The sequence below is a fragment of the Meleagris gallopavo genome, chromosome 7 (assembly GCF_905368555.1).
Source record: "Meleagris gallopavo chromosome 7, MGAL_WU_HG_1.1, whole genome shotgun sequence".
Classification (NCBI taxonomy): Eukaryota; Metazoa; Chordata; class Aves; order Galliformes; family Phasianidae; genus Meleagris; species Meleagris gallopavo.
In genome coordinates, this window is record NC_139410.1 from 18,605,630 (window position 1) to 18,625,664 (window position 20,035).

General features: G+C 39.0%; 1 protein-coding gene across 7 annotated transcripts in view; it reads right to left on the bottom strand.

The window, feature by feature from the left end:
* Nucleotides 1-4,040: 4,040 nt before the first annotated feature.
* Nucleotides 4,041-20,035, bottom strand: part of B3GALT1 (beta-1,3-galactosyltransferase 1) — a 184,626-nt gene continuing 168,631 nt past the window's right edge. For 5 of the 7 annotated variants that reach the window (XM_085228925.1, XM_085228920.1, XM_085228924.1 and 2 more), the window contains 2 exons: nucleotides 9,445-9,483; nucleotides 4,041-8,841 (listed from right to left, as the gene is read on the bottom strand). In XM_085228925.1, coding sequence (XP_085085051.1) covers nucleotides 7,632-8,612 — 981 coding nt within the window. In that variant the 5' untranslated portion in view covers nucleotides 8,613-8,841; nucleotides 9,445-9,483 and the 3' untranslated portion in view covers nucleotides 4,041-7,631. The remainder of the gene's footprint in view (nucleotides 8,842-9,444; nucleotides 9,484-20,035) is intronic. The other 2 variants (XM_085228926.1, XM_085228921.1) reach the window with 2 other exon arrangements.

Here is a 20,035-nt window from a genome sequence, read left to right on the forward strand (position 1 = left end):
TGTCAATACATGCTCTGTCTGTAGTTACTCCAGCTCTGCAGACTTGCTATCTGCTTCAGATAGCAAAAGTAAATTTTCTGTTTCAAATGTGATAATATAAGACAAATTGTCCTGCCTGGTGAAAGGAATCCAATATCCCAGTCCCTGAGACATCAGAAGTGGAGAAAGAGAGAAAAGCACTGCTGTGCTCAGCCTTCATGCAAATACACTTGTAATAGGTTCAGTGCTGGATGCTTGGTCATTAGGAAGATGTGAGGCAAGGGCAGGCAACGTGGGGAGCGGGAACATATAAAGATTAAAAGATATAAAGATTGAAGCACTGAAATTGTGGATGGAGATGTACTTGATTAAGTTAAAATGTGGGGAAAAAAAAAACCATGTTGTTTTGAATTCTTGTGAGCTATTTATGATTATGTGAGGAAAACAAACAAACAAAAATTGGGAAAACGTGTGATAGCAAGACCTGTTAGGCTGCGCAGTGATCTCTTCAGGCAGAGGCAAGATGAAAGATGATAGAACTTCCCATGTACTTAAAACCTGGACCAGGTAGTGTTGTAGAAAAGGCTCTTGAAAGAGCAGTTGTATATTCTATATTTTTTATAGGACTGTTTGTCCTCTAAATCACACTGGACTATGTAGGGCTGTAAACTCCTCAGGTAGAGGCCATCTCTTTATGTTCAATTTTATGACTGTTTTGGGTGGATATGTTGGTTGGTGAGAAGATGATGTGTCATGTAAAAGTGGAAGGAAAATGAAAAGCATAGGGGACACAGCAGCAAAGTGAATCATATCAGAAGTGCAGAAGGAAAAAAATGAAGGGGAAATAAAATTACTCTAAATTAGAGATCATTGAGATTCTCCTAGGTGAAAGAAGTTTAGGAAATTTATACCACCATTTTTTCTCCTGTGCAATAACTGCAAAACCAAAGGCAACTTAGGGAATGAAAAAGCAGTGATTGCAAGGAGCAGATACGGCCCTGTAGGGCTCCTGTTCTTGCTGGAGGCATGTGTTTTTTAGTGCTGCCAAACAGACTTTTTATGAGCAGAATATAACATGTTAGTGAACTGACAGAGAGCTCTCTTCTGCCACGAGTTAAGTGCTGAACAGCTCACAAACCCATAGGTCTTGTGTTCTACTTTATATTCATAAGGATTGGGTTTAAGGGGAAACTGGAGAGGTTGCTCCTTGACTTGTTTTCTTGCTTGCATTTGGTAAGAGATGAAATTTCTGGTGATTAAAGAACTGCCTGGATTATAGTGTTCTTCCCCAGAAATCAAGGTGCTATCCCAGGTGACTTCACTTTGAACAGGAGTAATACTTAAGTTAGACACAGAGGATTGAATTTGGCTCTTTTAAATACACGCACAAATCCCCATGACACTGATTTGCACTGTGACTTGGATCAGATCCGATTTGCTTTACATAGCTCAATCCAGATGTAATCTGCAGTACGGCAGATAATGGAGACCAGTTTTTTTATTCCATTGTCTCTGAATATGTATGAGGATAAGATCTGATGGATAATGGATTACTGCTGAAACGTCTTACAATTCAAGATTCTTTTTGAGAAGGGATTTTAATGAAGTTGCATAAATAATAAAAAAAAATTTAGAATGTTTCAAATATCTTATTCTTTTCTGCTCTTGTTACACTTTGGCACTGCTTTCTTTGAACATATTCTTATAAATGTTCTAAATTGCTTTAGAAGTGGATTATTTCATATGCCACTGTACCTTTATGGTTGGACTACATGATCTTAGTGGTCTTTTCCAACCTTAATGATTCTACATCTTATCATGTCTCCTTCCTCCTCATGTGAGTGCTAAACTGGAGCTCAGTCACCGTGCACCAGGATCAGAGTCCAGATACTGGCTATGGCCTCTCACTGGATGGCTGCTGTCATTGCTAAGAGGACGGATGTCAGCTAAATAATTCTGTGCTCTGGGCCTCCTGCTGCTTCTTCACAAGAACTCCAGGGAGCTCTCAGCTTCCTCCTTTTACTGCTATACTGATGCACCTGAAGATCTGCTTTCTCCTGCAGCCTTTAGAAGATGGTGGAGTAAAGAAACTCCTAAAGGAAAAAAAGGATTTTGAGATCATAATTTTTCTAGTAGTCTTGGCTTGGCTGCAGATATGGTAGATGATAATGCCTAGGACAACTCAAATTTGGGATATTAGCTTGCCCTGAATAAAAGTTGCCTGCATTACAAAACCATTGCACATAATTCTGCACAGCTTGTCGTGTAACGCTGCCTTTGCAGAAGAAATGTTCCAGGATAAACCTTGCGTGAAGAGTAAATCACCTCTTGCTCTCCTTAGCTCTTTCAGGTGAGGCAGAGCTATAATGCAGAATCAGCTGATGTGCAGACCTAGCAGAAAAATGGACCTTTTTTCCCTGAGTTAGGCTGTCATCAGAGGAGATGCTTGAGACAACTCTATTACAGATGCAGTTGAATCAATAATGCATATTTATTATTCTTTTTCAGATGACTCTCCTGCTTCAATTTCATAAATTACTCTTTTTAACAAGGGAAAAGTAAGCAGGTATTATTCAGTAGGATGTTTCATGTTCTATGTGGCACTTTGCTGTTTCAATTGGATAGCTTCAGCAGCTTTCTTTAATATATTGTTTTCACTTAAGGCAGTAAAAATTTCTTTGGAAATCTATGACAATCAATTAAGTAAATGAGAAAATAGAATGCTTGTAATTAAGATAATCAAGCTACATGAAATCTATCCTACAAGTGCTAATATCTGTATATCTCTAAGCTGTATATTAATTAAGCACCATGTAAGTGTTGCAATTAGACTTAGGCGGCTGTGTTGAAAATGAGAAAAATCTGCAAGTGATTGGAGGGGCTTTTCCTGCACATGAAGTTCTAGGTTGTTTTAAAGCTCGCCTTGCTATAACTTGTAGGTGGCAGTGTCACTGCAGGCACTTCAGGGTGCCTGACAAGTCTGTAGCAGCCTCCAGCTGCTCCTGAAAGAGGTGACCCCAGGAAAAAACAACTGGTTAGAAACTGAGTTCTGAGCCAGAAATTGCAAAGGTGAGGGTGGAGGGAGACGTATGTGCTTTGACAGGATAATATTCTTCCTTGTGAAAAGTGAACCTATTTATTGATATCATACTTTCAGATAATACCAGTTATGTTTCTAGAACGAAATGAAGAAAATGATACGTAACACCTTTTTATTATTTGACATTGATACAAAAAAAAAAAAAGTATCCTGATTCTCACTGGTTCATGGAGCAAAAGGACTTCATATTGCTCTTATGCTTTTGCTTTTCTTCTTTCCTTATTTTGATGTGAAAACCCTAAGGCCTCCCAGGCCTTCCCACCTGAAAAATAGCATCTTAATGTACTTGTATCAGGAGCAAAGCCCAACATTAGACTAACAAAATAAGCTGGGTGCGTTCGGAATGTGCTTCCTCTTTAATGCTCCTGGCTGGGGCATGTGGAAGCAGGAGCCCTGTAACTGTGTGTGAGGAGGTCCTCTTTTGACCACTTCCTGTTGGTTGGTGCCTGTGGATGCCCTCCCAGCAGCCATGCAGCAACCTCAGAATGAGTTTGTGGTTTAATGAGATGTGGGTTTGGGGACGCTTGTGCTTTTTTCCTATATGTAGCTTTTGGATGGCTGTAAACATACCAGGTACCAGGAGGTCCCTCATATTACAGGGCTAGTGGAGCCGAAGAGCTCCTCTTCTTTGAGGCTGTCAAACTGATTGCATGAGCTGGGGATGCCAAAGCAGATGAGGAGAGCATCTGCTAATTTGCTAGATATTGCCATGGCTGTTATAAGATTAGCTCTTTGGAGCCAAATGAAGTAGTATGCCTGATCAGTATGGACATCAGCTTAAGTTGCTGTGCAAACAGTAAAGTAATATTTTTATCCTTTCTTTTTCCCAATCATTTTCCTAAAATCTGCTTTCACAGGATAATATTCTTCTTCCTGAAAAATGAACCTACTTATTGGTATCATACTTTCAGATAATACCACTTACATTCCTAAACAGAAATGAAGAAAACTCTGTGACACCTTCAATTTTTCATTTGACTTTGTTGTTCTTTTTTTTTTTTATTATTTGACATTGATACAAAAAAATAGTATCTTGGTTAGCAGCTTTGCTGGCAATTCCACAAAACTGTAAATAATACTTTAATCTAAAAGAATGCACTCCTACAGACACCGGAGATAAAACAATATATACAATTTAGACAAATAAATACATAAGTACAGCCAGTCGTATATAATGATACACGTAAAGTTTGGTTACTGTTGACAAGCTTTTCTAGTTAATTACACTCTTCATTTACAAATGCCATTGCCATCTACGTTATAAAGACGAAAATCCCCGTAACAAATGAAAATTGATACTTAAGATTATTATTAGGAAAGACGGAAAATGAATCTTGAGACTTCTGTCTAAATACTCTCATAAATTTAGCCAAAAAGTGTTTTGTGAAAAGTTTCTCCAAAAGAGAGACACTTTCCCATAGATTCTTAGTTCAGAGTGCTTTGTTAGTGGATGCTTTGAAATAAAAATATGATTACTTCACAGTTTTGAAGTGACTAGAAGCCAGAACATCTTAACCAAATTGTCATTTGTCCCATGCCCAGTGAAATAAAATGACCTTTAAGGAGCAAATACTACTTTTGTTTAAAGGAAGCTCAATGCAAACACTGTTATTTAACAGTACCCAAGGTGACACAAGCACTTCTAAGTGAAAGGGAAAATAAAACCCATGCTGTCCACAAGTAGATGCATGGCTGTCATGGTTTCCCTTTCTAGCTCTAGGTTGAAATAATGCAATTTCTGAGCAAAGGGAAAATTAATCTCTTTATTTATGTGTAACAATCTAGTGAAGCCTACTATGAGAAAACTAATAGAAGTAGAAAATTAGGTTTTGTAGATTTAAATTCACTTGACAATAAAAGAAAAAAGTCTTGTACATTCAAAAGTTAGGGCACACATGCTTAAGGCTCTTGAAACACTGGACAAATATAATGCCTAATTCAGCTCCATGCATAACAGAATACTACATAGCAAGCAGACCCTACACACATATATACAGCTGAATACAGAAGAAAATGCCTTAGGAATATGTACATAGTTTCCAAGGTGAAAATTTACATTGTCATTGAAGATCTATCTATTTATAAATGGCAGGAAATATATTTTTGAAGATGTTATTTTCAAGGTGCACGCTCCAATTGTTAATGCAGTCTACTTCTACTAGGAGTAATTCAAGGCTGCTGTGCTACTTGAGGCCTGAGGTATCAGGACTGGGAGCCCTGCCGTCCTTGGTTTTACTAGCAACAGACTATAGAATCATCAGTAGAAGAATTAAAGCCACCAAATCCATATGATTGTGGATTCAGAAATCCCAAATTACAACACAGTGTCAACAAATGGTAGAAGAGATTGCAGCCTTGGTTGTAATTACTACAAAGTGTGCCCTAGTATGGTTACATTCATGCTCTGTGACCTACTGAGGGTTGGGAATGAATTCCACCCTAGCTTTCCTTCCCTAACTGCATATTTTGGGACTTGGTTAAAAAAAGCTGAATTTCACTCTCTGTTTCTTATATACATATATGCAATTAGTTGGACCTTGTTTTGTTGGAGTTCTGAATTTGTAAGGAAGCAAGAGCAACTTTAACAAGGACTGGGTCAACTAGAGAAGGATAAATCTTAATTATCCTGCAGGAGATTCAGTATTTTTGTATAAAATTACTGATTTTCACGAGCTCCTGTTGATTAGCAAGTAACTGCAGTGCTATCTGTTCTGTAGCTTCATCTTTTAGATTTAAAGTAGATCTCTGAGGCATTTACTGTATGTAGATCAAATGCCAGATACCCTTCACCTTATTTTACCAGTAATTCCCTTTGAAACAATAGTGTTGTACCTGTGAATAAGACTAACAATATGTCTTGAAGCTGCAAACCTTTTGGGGTAGGATCCTCATTCAATTACTATAAAGTACTATGTACACCAATGGCAAAATCGGTACAGAGTTTTCCTTTAAATTCTGGTTCAGTTAATTTCTGACAACTTTATAGACATCCTGAATAATGTGCATTCTTAACAGTTTTTCATGTTACGGATATCTCCCACTGAAATGAATGAAGCCTATGAGTGTGCTGTGGACGGTGTGAGTAATCCAGAGCCAGTAATACACTTGGTGAATTTGAGACCTGTGGCTTGCCTATGAATTCCTCATTCCGAGTTACTTGCTAAGCGATATCACATTTTAGTTCTTTTTTGAAAGGCAGTGCTGAGTAGGGATGGTATGAACACACTGAAGAGTTTTTCAGGAAATAATTTTCATCACATCTCATTAGCATTCATATTTAGAACATCAAAGTACATTACAAAACCTGAATACAATCTTGCATATTTGATTTTTATCACATGCCCCGGGATTTCTAAGTTCTGGTGAGCGTTGGTTCTGCGGTGGAGAGCTGCAGGTTGATTACAAAGGCAGAAGGATTTTTTTTTAAAAAAAAGCTCTCTATTTTTCTATGGAAGTTGCGTGTTGTCCAATCAACAGAAAATGCATTGCACAAAAACCATTAAAAACATGGTTTAATCTCATTTTTATATGCACTGTAGCAAAAAACAGAGTTTACCCTTAAGTGTTCTTTTGTGTTAGATTTATTTTCAGGTAAATAGTATACCAACTGATGCTGATGAAATATGCTGCTTATTAACTAACCATTTTATCATTTGATAAAATTATGTGTTTCTATACAAGTCATTCGATCTTCTTTCCAAATAAAAAATAATCTTGTTATCGTATACTCATTAATGTACTCCTAAAAAGAGAGAGATTCACAGGCACCGATACTAATGAGAAATGTTGCACTCACTTTAAAATTATCACTGATGTTTAAGATGACTTTCCATATGTTTCCCATCTTGCATTTAATTTACAGATTCTATTTCATTTCAAAGTTGAATTAGATATTTTTGGGTCTACTTGTAACAGTGGTGAGAAATGAAGTATTTTGTGAAATGATTTATTTGGGGGATAAAAATATGCTTCTGTGTGTGAGTTTGGTTCTAAGGCCTGTGAGACTTTGATGTTCTTACCTGTCTAAATTCTGCTATTGCACCATCAGCAACCTGCTTGGGAACTGCACACGTTGTTCTGTAAGACATAGATGCCAAGGTAGGCATATGAGATCTTTGCAAATACATAGTGTTCAATTTATTAACAAAGCTCTAAATAGGGATGATTGTTGGGTGTCAAAAGGGGATAAAAGTATATTCTTCATTTCGTAGGGCCCGAGTCTTATCTCAGAGGCTGGGGCATGAACTGTTAAGCAGCTCACGATAGCTTATTACTGTCCTTTCACATACAGATGCAGGAGCTGATATGTGTGATAGAGGATAATATACAAAATCTGAGCTTTGACTACAGATCCTTTTGACTGGTGTAATGTCCTTGTGAGAAGAGCCTGAAGTCTGTAAACCAGTAGTCAAAATGAGAATGAGAAATCAGTCGTTAAAAATCCTCTCACAGTAACATCCCACAGTTTAACCTGTAAATCAGTACATCACTTTGTCAAAAAATAACCAGAGTAAAGCAAAATTTAAAAAAGGTATTTACATCTGTAAAAATCTTAGCATCTAAGATGCTTCTTGCTCGACATGTCATTCCAAATTCTATGCATTTCCTCTGGTGTTATCTGGTGCACCGTGATCACCCTGCGATACCTGCACAAGCTGTAGGCCATTTTCCAGTGGTTGAAGCCACTATTCTGGAAGGGGTGGATGCCCAGCTTCCGAAGGCAGAGTCCGACATACACGTCTTCAAGATGGAGGAGTCTGGTGTGAAGGGAAGTTTTGTAAATCAGTTCTGCTACATCTGCTGAAAAAATGTAGCCAGTGCCCGAACAGAAGGGTGGGTAATTGCTGTCAGGATACAAATCTCTGGGCATGTACCACTTGCTGCGAACGTCTCGTATTGGCCCTCCGTTGATAACGTAACCAGTGAAGTACCTTCTCCTTGGCTTGGTGTTAGGCTTGAGCAGCTTATAAATAAGATTATCCATATTTACAAAAATATCACTGTCTGTCTTCATAACGTACTTTGCTTTTGAACAATATGTTGCTACCCACCTCATTCCCATTAATGTTTTCAGAGTGAGGTTATGATAGGAGTCAATAAAATCCTCTACAATAATGTCATGAAAAATTTGGCTTTCTTGCTCTACCATCTGATTTAATACAGGATCTGCATTTTTCCCAAGAAGAAATAGAGTGGCAATCTTAATTCCTTTAAAATTGTTTTCGTCTCCCCATGTTTCCCGAATTGCTTGCCTTGCATCAAACTCTTTGTGAGTTGTGCTGATAAGAATGACCAAGAAAGGGACACTCTTCTCGCATTTATTAGGTTCATTGATGAGAAAGTCAAAGGAATGTGGATTGATAGGTCGAGTTCTTATGTTGCCAAAGGAGACATTTTTTCTGGCTATTGATATGCTATTTACCTGTCTGTGGCCAGTGTAGGAAGAAGTAGGACGAGTTATACTTAAGTACCAGAGAGCGCTTGCCCAGCAAACTACTGTCAAAACGTACAAGCATGAGACCTTAGAAGCCATTGTTCCTGTAGCTCTTCTATTTGGTGTGAAGAAGAAATAGTCTTCTCACCATGAGGGTACCGATGTCCCAGACAGGCAGCATATTACTAATGGCACTGGAAAGTTCGATATAGAAGTGTAACTCTGTAATCATTCATGGATCTCAAGTAGGAGTCATTAACCCTGATGATACTCAGCTTTTCTTCTTTTACTAGCAACAGCTTCCATTTCTTGGAACTCTCTGTTATTTCTGAAAAAGATGAAGAAAAATTTTCTATTGCTAGATCATAAAAGCCTATGGCAAGAAAAATGAGTCTATATGGGACTGGCCATTAATAAGCTAAGTCTCTTAATGCATTTCTTGGCTGTTCTTTTCAGCTTTTATGAGAGTTCTACAATGTGTGATAGGGTGCTAGAATACAGCAATCTAAATGAAGTAATGCTTTTAAGATGGATAATGCCTCGTAGATTATAAATATATACATATATAAATAAAGATTAAGCATGCATAGCATGTTGGCTTTTGAGGTACTTTTAAAAGCATATATAAAAATCATTTTCTGTTTTTTAGTACTTTCTTCCTAGCTTTTTATTCTGGACTTTTACAGTTTTTCAAAATATGCCATGGAACATTTTAAAATTACTTAATGATAAATAATGTATGCTATTTTAGGCTTAATAGCATTTGTGGCAACTATGCACATGAGTACCTTCAGATCCTTTTTAGTCTAAATATTGGTGATGTTTCCCAAGCCAACAATGGCATTTTTTTTGGAAATAAGACAGAGTTGTACTGATGGGCAAATGCAAAGTAGAAGACGAAGGAGAAAGGGAGAGTTGTACGTCATCTTACCCATGTAAAGATCAGCACCCCAAGAGACTCCAGAAAACTCTAGAAATAAATTAACACAATCAGTTATTCCTGTTGGCTTTCTCCTCCTCTCCTTGCAAACCAGGCTTTACTTTTCATGAGAAGACACCGCATATATGCCATGCAGACAAACCATCCTGGCAGCCCATCAGCTTTGCTACTTGGCTGGCCTGCAAGCAGAGCCCTGTGCACCCCTCTGTCTCTGGCAGTCCTCCTGCTGTGGTGTGAGAATGAGCCAGCCCCAGAGCTTGCATGGTTCCTGGGAATTGAGTCTGTTTATTGTTTTTTCATGGAAATGAGACAAGCTACCCTGTACCCGCAGGATCAGTGCTGGCTCTCCAAGACTCGCCAGTATGTGAAGAGTGCCCGCAGGCTCCAGGTTGCTGGTTTTTTATTGTTACATTACCTCTGAGCTAAAGGGTAGTAGAAGCAAGCAGCAGACAGCTTTTCAGATGAGTCTTTGAAATATTAAATGTTTACTTTGGAAATATAAAACATACATGGATTCAAAGGAAAAGACAGAATCTCTGTCTAAGAAACGTGCTTTCTGTTTCCATGCTGCTGTGGCACATTGTTTGGGTTAAATCAAGATGCTTATCAAGGCATGTATGCTTTCCATCTGTTGGGTATTTATGGTCTCCCTTCTTCCCCTAAAAGCAGCTAAAAGTGTGGCCTGCAGGTTCCTGGAGCAGGGTCCCCTGACAGGTGATGGGCACTGTGGGTTTTGAACTGGCAGCCCCAGCTAGACAGGTTAGCAGACTGTTATCTCGTATCACCGTTTCACACTGAGGTATAAAACAACAAAGAAACATCCAACACTTGCTAAATTTAAACTAAATATAACTCCCACAAAAGCTCATAGATCCTTATAGCTAGCGCTGTCCTGCTGATCCTCATTAGATCTGCTTTCAGCTGTTTAGTGACCCTTCCTCCCTTACACGAAATAGGAAAATTTGAGTTTGTAGCTTGCTGCAGATCTTTGTCAGTGCCAATAGGTTTTGCCCTATAATCCAGGCAATTTAATAAGGCGGTGGTTATCTGCAGTTTCCTTTACTGCTTCCCACAGCCTTTGGGATTTGTGATCTTTTCCCATTAATCAGTAGCAGTTAACTTTTGGGAATAGTATTTTTTAGGTGAGGCCTTTGATTGTCCCATAAGGCCTCAGAATACAATGACTCAGCCTCCACATGCACCCCGGTAAATAAACATAGCCATGATAAAATATATACGTGGCTGCCATTTCAGTGCTTGGAGAGTAGAGGTATCCTGTCATGAGAACCCACTGCGTGCACTGGGATGCAGTTCTAAGGGCAACGTGCTGGACCTTTAGGTTATTTTCAGGCTTCGTTGTGAATCCCTGATAACTGCCTGCCCTGTAAACCCCACTGGGGAAACGTAACAAAAATAGAGCAATTAGTCTAAGATCTAGAAGGCTATTAATAAAGAAATCAGCAAGAACGGATTTTAAAATGTGGAGTGTGATCTATATGGGTCAGTGTATTTAAAGGACTCAAGTATATGGGGAAACCTGAATGCAGCTAATATTCTGTACACGTTAGTTTAGGAAACTACATATTGCATTCTCTATTTTTTAGACATCTTTAATAAAAGTAAATACATTAGTTAACATGAGTGCTCTCCAGGTAGCTGAGGCAAAATGAAATTGTAACGACAGCATCTTTAAAAACTGCAAAATTACAAAAAATAGCTTTTTAGTTCAGTAATGTCCTGGCTGTGATCTCCAGTCTCATGTGCTCAGAAATGATTAGAAGCAACAAAAGCCTTACACCATTTCTAAGAAACATTCCCTGCTATTCGAGGGAATGTTTCTGATCGATTATGAGATCTACAGATAATGGCTGTCCAGAACAAACATCTCATCCTGGTCCTTGCACTGCTATCCCTTGAAACAAGTTTGATTTTTTTTTTTTTCCTGTTAAATTCTGGTTTTTTCCTTTCCCTTTTCTGGAAAAATAACAGTTTAGAGTGGTTCACAACATCCCCAGAGTAATTTATCAGTGAAGTGCAGGCTAAGTGGATAAAAGTGAACTGCTCTAATTTTCATGACAAGTGAAGTTTTAGATTTAATTACTTTTAAGGAAATTGAGAGGTGAGGGGTGGAAAAAACCCAAACAATAAGAGGAGAACTCCTTTCTTTCCTGCAGTGGCCCATTCTGCCATTTCTTCTCTGCTGTGAGGTGAAGACTAAAGTTCACATTCCTGCTTTCACTGAACTTTTTGCTATGGGGGGAACAGATTAGCAGAAAATAGCACAGGCAAACTCGGCAGATAGTACAAATACAAAATAAAACTCAATTTTTCCATTATGTTCTTGAACTGTGTTGCACTGTATTTGAAGGCCCCAGTAGCAGGATGTAGATTGTCATAGGGAGAGCAGAAAGCTTTCATCGCTCTGGATTTTGTTGGTTGGGACAGGTTATGTTGTGTTTGCGGATGCTGGCACAGCCAAGGAGACTCATCACCTCCTTATTTCTGTCTTGCAGGGTAGCAGCAATGTTGAGCTGCTAGATCTTTGTCCTTAAAAACGTTTTAATTCAATCTGACCCCTTCCCAGCCTAATTGTCATGCTATTAGTAAGCAAAGTCTCAAACTTTATTATGGTAGATGATTATGAAAAGCAAATGCTTACTGTCATGTTTCCATATTGTGACTCAACGTTTTGCACTTAATTGCACTATTCACAGCTCACGCTGTGCAAGCCAGACAAGTCACCCAGTCACAGCACAGAAAAAGCACTGTGCAACTTCTGCAAGTAATTGACCTGATGGAGACTGTTTGTATGCACAGACCTTTTACAGGCTGACTGCACATTGAGAATAATTCTCTAGGTAATGAGCACATCTGAGAATCTTGCTAGCTGTTTGTGGGCAATTTTCAGGCCAGCAAATACCATGCACCCATGGCAGGATGGGACCTGTATTTTAGAGTAATGCCGTTTCTTCTCAGAGGTTGTTGATGTTTTCTTTCAAGAATGCCCAGCTTGGTTTTCATATGTGAATGCAATTGGATTGGTGAAACTAGGTCCTGGTGGAAGGCTATGGCACGCACTGCAGCTCTTGAAGCCTGGCATGGTGCTGTGTCTGTAACTCACACCATATCATATCTACAGCTGTGGCACACGTAGTGGCTGGGTCAGGCACAGTGCTGAGCTGTAGGGCAGAGCCAGGCAAGAAGCCCCAGGAGGCTGATACTGCTCATCTCAGCACCTGTGGACCTCCCTGGCTCAGTGTGACTCAAAATAATGCTGTGCATCTCTGACAACATGTACCTATTTACTTTCCCAGAAAATGGGAGGGAATGCAGCTGCTAAAATATTTCGTAAATGTAGCAAACTCTACTCATTTTCCCTAAAGAGAGATTTTTGCAAGTTTCCTATAATTATGGCTTTCATCTGTATATATAGGCCAAGACACTCAAAAGTCTTCACCATTTAAGAAATCCTTAAAATACCCAAGCGTGATTATTGTTGAGTCTTATCAAGAAGATAATTACCCTGAACATTTGAAACACGTCCACAAAGGAATCTGGGGATGCTGTTATGATCTTGGCTCTATGTTTTCACAGTAATTTCTTGAGAAAATTCTGTACAGATGGCACAGGTATGTAACAGGAGATTGCAAGATCTTTTCCGGCAACTTCATTTGAAGATTTCTTACATGCTCTAAATGCTTTTGCTGTGCCCAGTGAAATAGACAGGAAACCAAATCAGTACTGCAGAGGAAGACCTTTCTTACTAGAGTGTATGCGGAAAGATATTGCAATAGAAGCCAAAGTTTTGGGCTAGAGGGAGGAAAGTAAGAGAATTAATTTCAGGTCCGTGCTTTTTGCAAAAATCAGTGCCTCCCACCTGGGGGCCCAAACTGTCATATGTGAAAAGAGGCTGGCTTTCCTTCTCTGCCACCAAAGGCAATGAAAACGTGTATTTTCTGAAAATCAGGCAGTGTGTTAAGATATACTCTTTGTACAAAGAGAACAATTTCTTGCTCACAGAAATATTGATCATGTACTTTGCCCAAGGCAGATTTCATACTAAGAGTTATTTTTGCATAAATGCTGATTTGCAGATGTTTTATGCTATCTTCCATCACTGAGATAAAGAATTGATCTCTGGAAATAAATTTGAGAAATATTTTTAAAGTCCTAACGCTTACTACCCACTCTTAACGTCAGTAACAATAAGTATAACTGGGGATTAGCAAGTTTTATTCAAAGTTTCTGAGTCTTTGATAGGGAAAATACATGTTCTAGTTAAAACCTCCAGTAAATGTGCCCATGCTACTGAAACTTTAAAGCTGCAGAGTATTTTACCAGCTATAAGACATTCCAAATGAAAGTAAGTCTGTTTACGAGTGACTATTCTGTATTTTCCACTTAATATGTATTCAATATATATGTGTATAAAAACAGGATTTTCTGTTTTTTTTCAAGAGCTGCTCAGACAGCCTAAATAAGATGATTAAACTGAATTTTCATTGCTTTGCATTTTTCTTTCTTAAGAAAGGATTTTTTTTTCTCAATCAAATAATTTACAAGGAAAAGGGTAAAAAAATTCCACCATGACTAAGCTGCAAAGAACAGTTTTCAATCACAGGAGATAAAACATTTGAAAAAAATATTTTGAAATATTTGGATTGATGCAGATGTCAGACTTAACATGACTGAAGGGATTGTGGTAAGTTATTGGTTAGGCAATGTGAGCTTGGCATAAGGGGCTGTTCCTCGGCTGATGTTCCTTGATGAAGTAGTAATATGCTGAGATTCAACCTTGCTCAAACTGAGCACTGTCTGTCTGTGTTTGGGCTTTACATATAAGCAAAGCATGCAGTTGGCTTGCTAAGAAAAGTATGGTTTTTTAAAGTCTAGTTTTCAGAAGATTTTTAATTATTTTTTTAAATCCCATTCAGCAAGTCTCCACAGTCTCATTTTCAGTAGCCCCATTAATAATCTGTGGTTTATTATTGTTGTTTGTTTGTTTTTAAACAATCCTGTTGACCACAGTAATTGTGTGTTTGTAACACCACAGCCTCCTTCCAGATCTACAGATGTAGTATTGCACAGCTGACTTGAGGTCATCAGGAGATGAAAGGACCAGGTACATCCTGAGGACTGGTTGTGTGATGGCTAAGTTTCTAAATTTTAGCAAACTGGTTATGCTCGGTCTCATATTAATCCAGAATGGTTAAAAGCTAGATTTTACTCAAGTCAAAATAATACTGGAATTTGGGATGTACCAATCAGCAGGCAGTAGCAGCATTTTTATCAAATACTCTTAGCACTGGCTAAAGGGAGAGAAAAGAAATAAAGGACTTGAACTTAAAGAGCAGAGCAATTTTGAGAGAAAATCTTTTTCTTTTCTTTTTTTCTTTTTTTTTGAAGTTGCCCAAGAGATGTCAGATGTCAGACGTCATGTGCATTTTTTCCCATGAATGCTTTTTTAGAAACAGTTTTAGAAAATACTTTGCGACTTCATGTTGTGATAGGTCATTTGTGACTGCATCAATCATTGTCCTGTTACAGCAGTGATGTATAAATTGCATCCCAGTATGGTTATAAACTGATGCAAATAATATATATCACTTTGGGTTACCACAGCCACAACCATTATTCTCTTTAGCTATTGTGCTGTGCTCTATTGTGAGATCTCACAGCAAGGTTCCTTAGCTCATGTACCAGCAAATAGGTTACAATATTTTGCATCTAATGAAAGTTTAGCACAAAGAAATGAGGCTCTGAGTTCTTATTTTCTTTTTTTCCTGAAGGGGAAGACCTTTAGAACAGCTTTAACAAAATATTACTCAAGAAACAATTTTACATAATTTATTACCAGTTGGTAAGTTAAATTATCTTCAAGTAATGTGTTTGAAATTAAATACGCTGCTGTTTTTGTCTTAACCTTCTTAAATTTCACTATTTCATTTCCTTTGTTTTCTTATTGATGCCTGTGATGTGGTGGTCTGGGTTGTAGCACTAAGAATAGATGACAATGGCCCTGATCATACAGGTGCCTACCCTAGCAGCACTGCCAATCCCAATTAATCTTTGTCGTGAACAGGAGGAGTAACAATTATGTGGAAACTGGAACACCTGAAATCACACTTTGTCTTTGGTGATGATAACTCATTGAACTGGATAATGAATCTGCTTCCCATAACTCATCTGCTATCAGGGGAGCATTGGAGGAAAAATACAAACAATTAAAACTTTTGGAAAAATTCTAAAAGAGTTTTGAACCTACCCACTCAGGTATCTGTTGTGATGCTTGGGGAACTTTGCTTTTTAACCTGATCAAATTGGGAACAAATTGATTATTGGTGCATAAATAAATATTTATGATCTTAGAGCATAGCTCCTATTGACAGATATTTATTGAAGGGTTTCTTCTCTATCTTGGTTGTGTGTGTACAATAACTATATTTATTGTAATTGTTGTATCTTTTATCTGTGAATGATGAGGTTAAGTACATCCCCTTGAAAAATGTCTCGCATCTAAACTACCCAGATAATTCTTGAGAAGAGAGCTTGTAAACGGCAGCTATTCCTGGACTGGATGCTTAATTATTTTATGAGTAGTCTGATTTCTGGAGATTATGAACATTATGTCAATATTTCTTTTGAATATATTAAAAGGTGTAACATGAGTGTAAATACGTTTCTTTCAACTGATATATAAGGCATTTTTAATTTCTACAGAGGCCAGAGTTTCAGTGGGCAAGTCCACTCCTCAGTGCAAAGCCTTAGTGGCCAAACTCTGCAAACTGCAGATTCAAAAATCATATGTTGCTCTTCAAGAAAGATGCCTTCTAGCTGTTTCATCATCTCACAATCGGAGCAGTCTATGAGATGGTAGCTTGGTTTCCCCAGAAAGGTTGGCCAGTGTACTGATAAGCCCCAAAACAGAGTGGCTTAAAATCAGAAAGATTTTTTTAAAAAGCTAAAGAATTGCTTGAATTCACTTTTTCCACAGCAAGACTGAAACTTTTTGTAACAAGTGATGATCACAAAATAGGTCACTCCAACTTTTTGTGCTTAAGAAAAAACATTACATGTTGTCAGATGTGTTGGATGTGGTGACTCAGTGGCCAGACAAGCCCTGTTTTCTCATTTCCCTGGAAATATGTTCTGTGTCCAAGACATCACAGAGCCCTGCTCTGTTCATCCAGGAAGATGTAGCTCAGTTTTTTTCATCTTTGCATTACACTAATTAATGAAAAGTAGCATTGTGAAGTATTTCTCACTGTGAGCAACATATAAGTCAAGCTGAAGCTTCTAATTACCTTTGAGAAGTAGTTTTCATGCATTCAGGGCAAGCTGTTGTTTCAAAATTGCACCTGTCTCCTATGCAACTGTAGCATAAAAAGTATATCTAGAAATGAGTTTTGTCACCAACCTGGAAAATATGGGGCTTACTTCAGCTTTATGTCTTATTCTCCAATACATGAAAAATATTTCCTAGCTATACACTTTTTTTTTTGGCAGTTGGGTAGGTTAGTCGTGATTGAGATTCCTTGAGTTATTGGCATGGTTTTCTGATAGTATAGCCTTAAACCTGTCAAACAACTGTGGTTACAGCTTGGCCATGAGGCCTTAAGGCCTGTGCCCCCCCTCCAGCTGACCTCCAGCCATGCAGGTTACTTTACAGAGAAGGATCCCTGGGAAAAGTGGGATTTGCCCCCTCTTTGCACTGAAAGGAAAGGAATAACATTTTGTTGGCTTGGCCATGAACAAGTGGAGCCCCGGAGGATCCAGTGTGGCCACTGGTTGGTGCAGGAGCTCTGCACACCCTTGGGGCAGCTTGGCTCAGATGGGCCTGACCTGTGTCTGCTGGCTGTACACAACTGAGTGTGCAAGGGCTGCAGGTGTATTTCTTTTCATGCTGTATATCAGTGTGTATAACTAAATGGTAGATGAGGTTTTGCTCAAACTTAAAAAATAAATGAATGCCTACTTTTACTGTGGACTAAACAAGAACAAATTCAGCTGCAAGAAAGATGTTTTTGCAAAACTATTATCATTTGAGAGCATGGTAATGTCAGGCTCTTTCAGCTAGTACACATGGATCATTTAACAGAGAAAGAGCTAGTCAACAGCTTTTCTGTTTGTGACCAGATCAGAGTTTAACCTGAGCTCTGTTACTGTAGGCAAAAATTGAAGTTTTCTCAGAAATTGCCATTGATGAACTGTTTGTGGCAATATCTCAGTTAATAACTCTGCCTCCTGAGTGGACAGAATACGGCTGATCATCTGGGGGATCTCATAAGGATGCTGGAAGAACTGCATTCTAGTAAAGAGTAAATCTGAATTCCTCTTTCAACTCACTTTTATCATTATGCTATTAGAGATGTCCTTCATATATACTTTCAGAATTTTCACTGGGGAGCATAAATTTCAAATCCTGAAAGAGTAGTGTGAGTAGTCAGCAATATTAGCTCTGCTTTCTTACATCCTTTGTCCATGAGCCCTAATTAGGGGTAATTGCAGGACTAGTAACCAAGAAAATAGCCAAGCAAACTTTTTCCAAATGTGTGTGCGTGTGCATTTGTCTTTCTGTAAATGCAACAGGGCCCATTTCTGTGGGCTCATTATACTGCCAGCATGCCTTGCTTTCTCTTTTTCCTATTGTGACTATGGAAGCGTAACCATCGCAATTGCAACTTCTCAGAATAACTGGAGACTCTCCTGTAGCTTCATGGTCCCTCGTGAGTCAATGTAGGTGTAAATGTAGATTTGTCTATATGGAAGAATTTCTCAAAACACATGCAAAGCAGTGTTATATAAAATAAGGCCTGAAGCATATTCAGGGCTGAAAAGCAGGGAAAGCAGCCTTCCTCCTCCCAGCTTGGTGCTTACCTAGACTCTGCTGTGGCACAGGTAAAGCATGTGATTACAGTGCTGCTCCAGAGATCGTGCAGAGATGTGCGTGCAGCACTGCTCGGGGCTTTCTGCTGTTGTGCCGTAGTGCATTGCGTTGTTAGCATCCCTGGCAGACAGTGCAGCCATCAGCCCTCATTCTCATGCAGCTCAGCAGGCACAATTCTCTTTCCACCACCCACTTTTCTTTGGGATGTGTTGGCTTCTGCTTTGATATAAATGTAATGCACTACTGATAGAAATCAGCTTTGTGAAGCAATAAACAATAAATATGTTCTTTCATTGTGCCCAAGGGGAATCATATCATACCTCACTTACCCATGTATTCAAGGCCAAGCCTTAAGAAGAAAAGAGGGTACATGGACACACAGTGTAAAATATAGATTGCTTTTCCTTGCTTTCCATCTGTGGCCTCCAAGAGCTTCATAAACACAAGCTCTCTGAGCAGCTGTATACCCCAAGGAAGCAGGTAACACAGTAATAAAATCTGCCAAGCAACTTTAGGGTCCAAATCTTGACAGACACCTCAGGGCTGTAGGAATTAAATAGAGCTATTTCACAGAGAGACATTCTTCTGGGAGACTCTTACAGCAGGAACAGAAGATCAAACCCTCCTTTTGATCATTTTCCAAACTTTGGGGGTGCTTAGTCTCTGGGTGGAATCAGAAGAGATTGCTGTATCAATAACCTGACCTCAGACCTTCCCTGGAGGAAAGTGTTTGTTTCATAGCATGGCTGGGAACAGCAGGGATTCTTCTGAGCACGTTTAAACTCTGTGCAGGTCTCTGTCAACATCCTAAACCCTTCTCTTGCTTTTGGCAATCTCCTTTCAGTATTATTTTAATCTGAGAGATCTCTTGAACAAAAGAGATTTTAAAGAACTCTGTAATCTGTAGTTCCATTTATGTCTCAGCTTTTTTGGATATCAAAAGCAGCATGAAGCTAAAATTACATGAAATGCAGTAAAGCAGCTGTCGGGTCAACTGTTGTGGGATCACTTGGGCCATGGGAGAAGCAGAGCTTTGCTGTGTGATCGAACGCTTTGTGGTGCAGTCTGTCAGGTGACACAGCCCATGATTGCTCTGGTGCCAGGCAGGAAGGTGACCTCTGACTCAGACCTTCTCCTGTGGGGGGAGAAGGAAATGGGAGGACTGATGCATGCATCAGGACCTATTGCTGTGCTGCTAGGAAGGAAAGGATTGATATCCTGGAGCTCCCGCACAGTAAGATCTGCTGGAGAGCAGGGGGTGCTTGCCCTGTCCCTGTCTGATGCCCACTCTGGGGTCCCCCACACAGTGTGGCTCAAGATGAGGGGAAGACAGACAACCTAAATACACAAAGCTTCACAGTATTCTCTATAAACCTTTCTTGCTACCAATGCAATGAAGAGTAATGCCTCGCAGCAAAGACACGTATATAATTTCTTCGTTTTCTTTTGACTGTGTGGTAACAACACAACTAAGAGCTACCCAAGACATTCTAAAGACAGCTTCAAGTTATTATCATTCTTTCACACTAAGAAAAGTCCTCGCTTTCTCTTCCTTTTCTTTGAACAAATTAATTTGCCAGCCTGTATACCTCAGTGTGCACATACTTCACAAAGATGTTGCCATCTGCCATTTTAGTTTCCTTTCTAAGCTGTGATCTTAGACATACATTTCAGGGAAAAGGAAGCCAAGTGGTT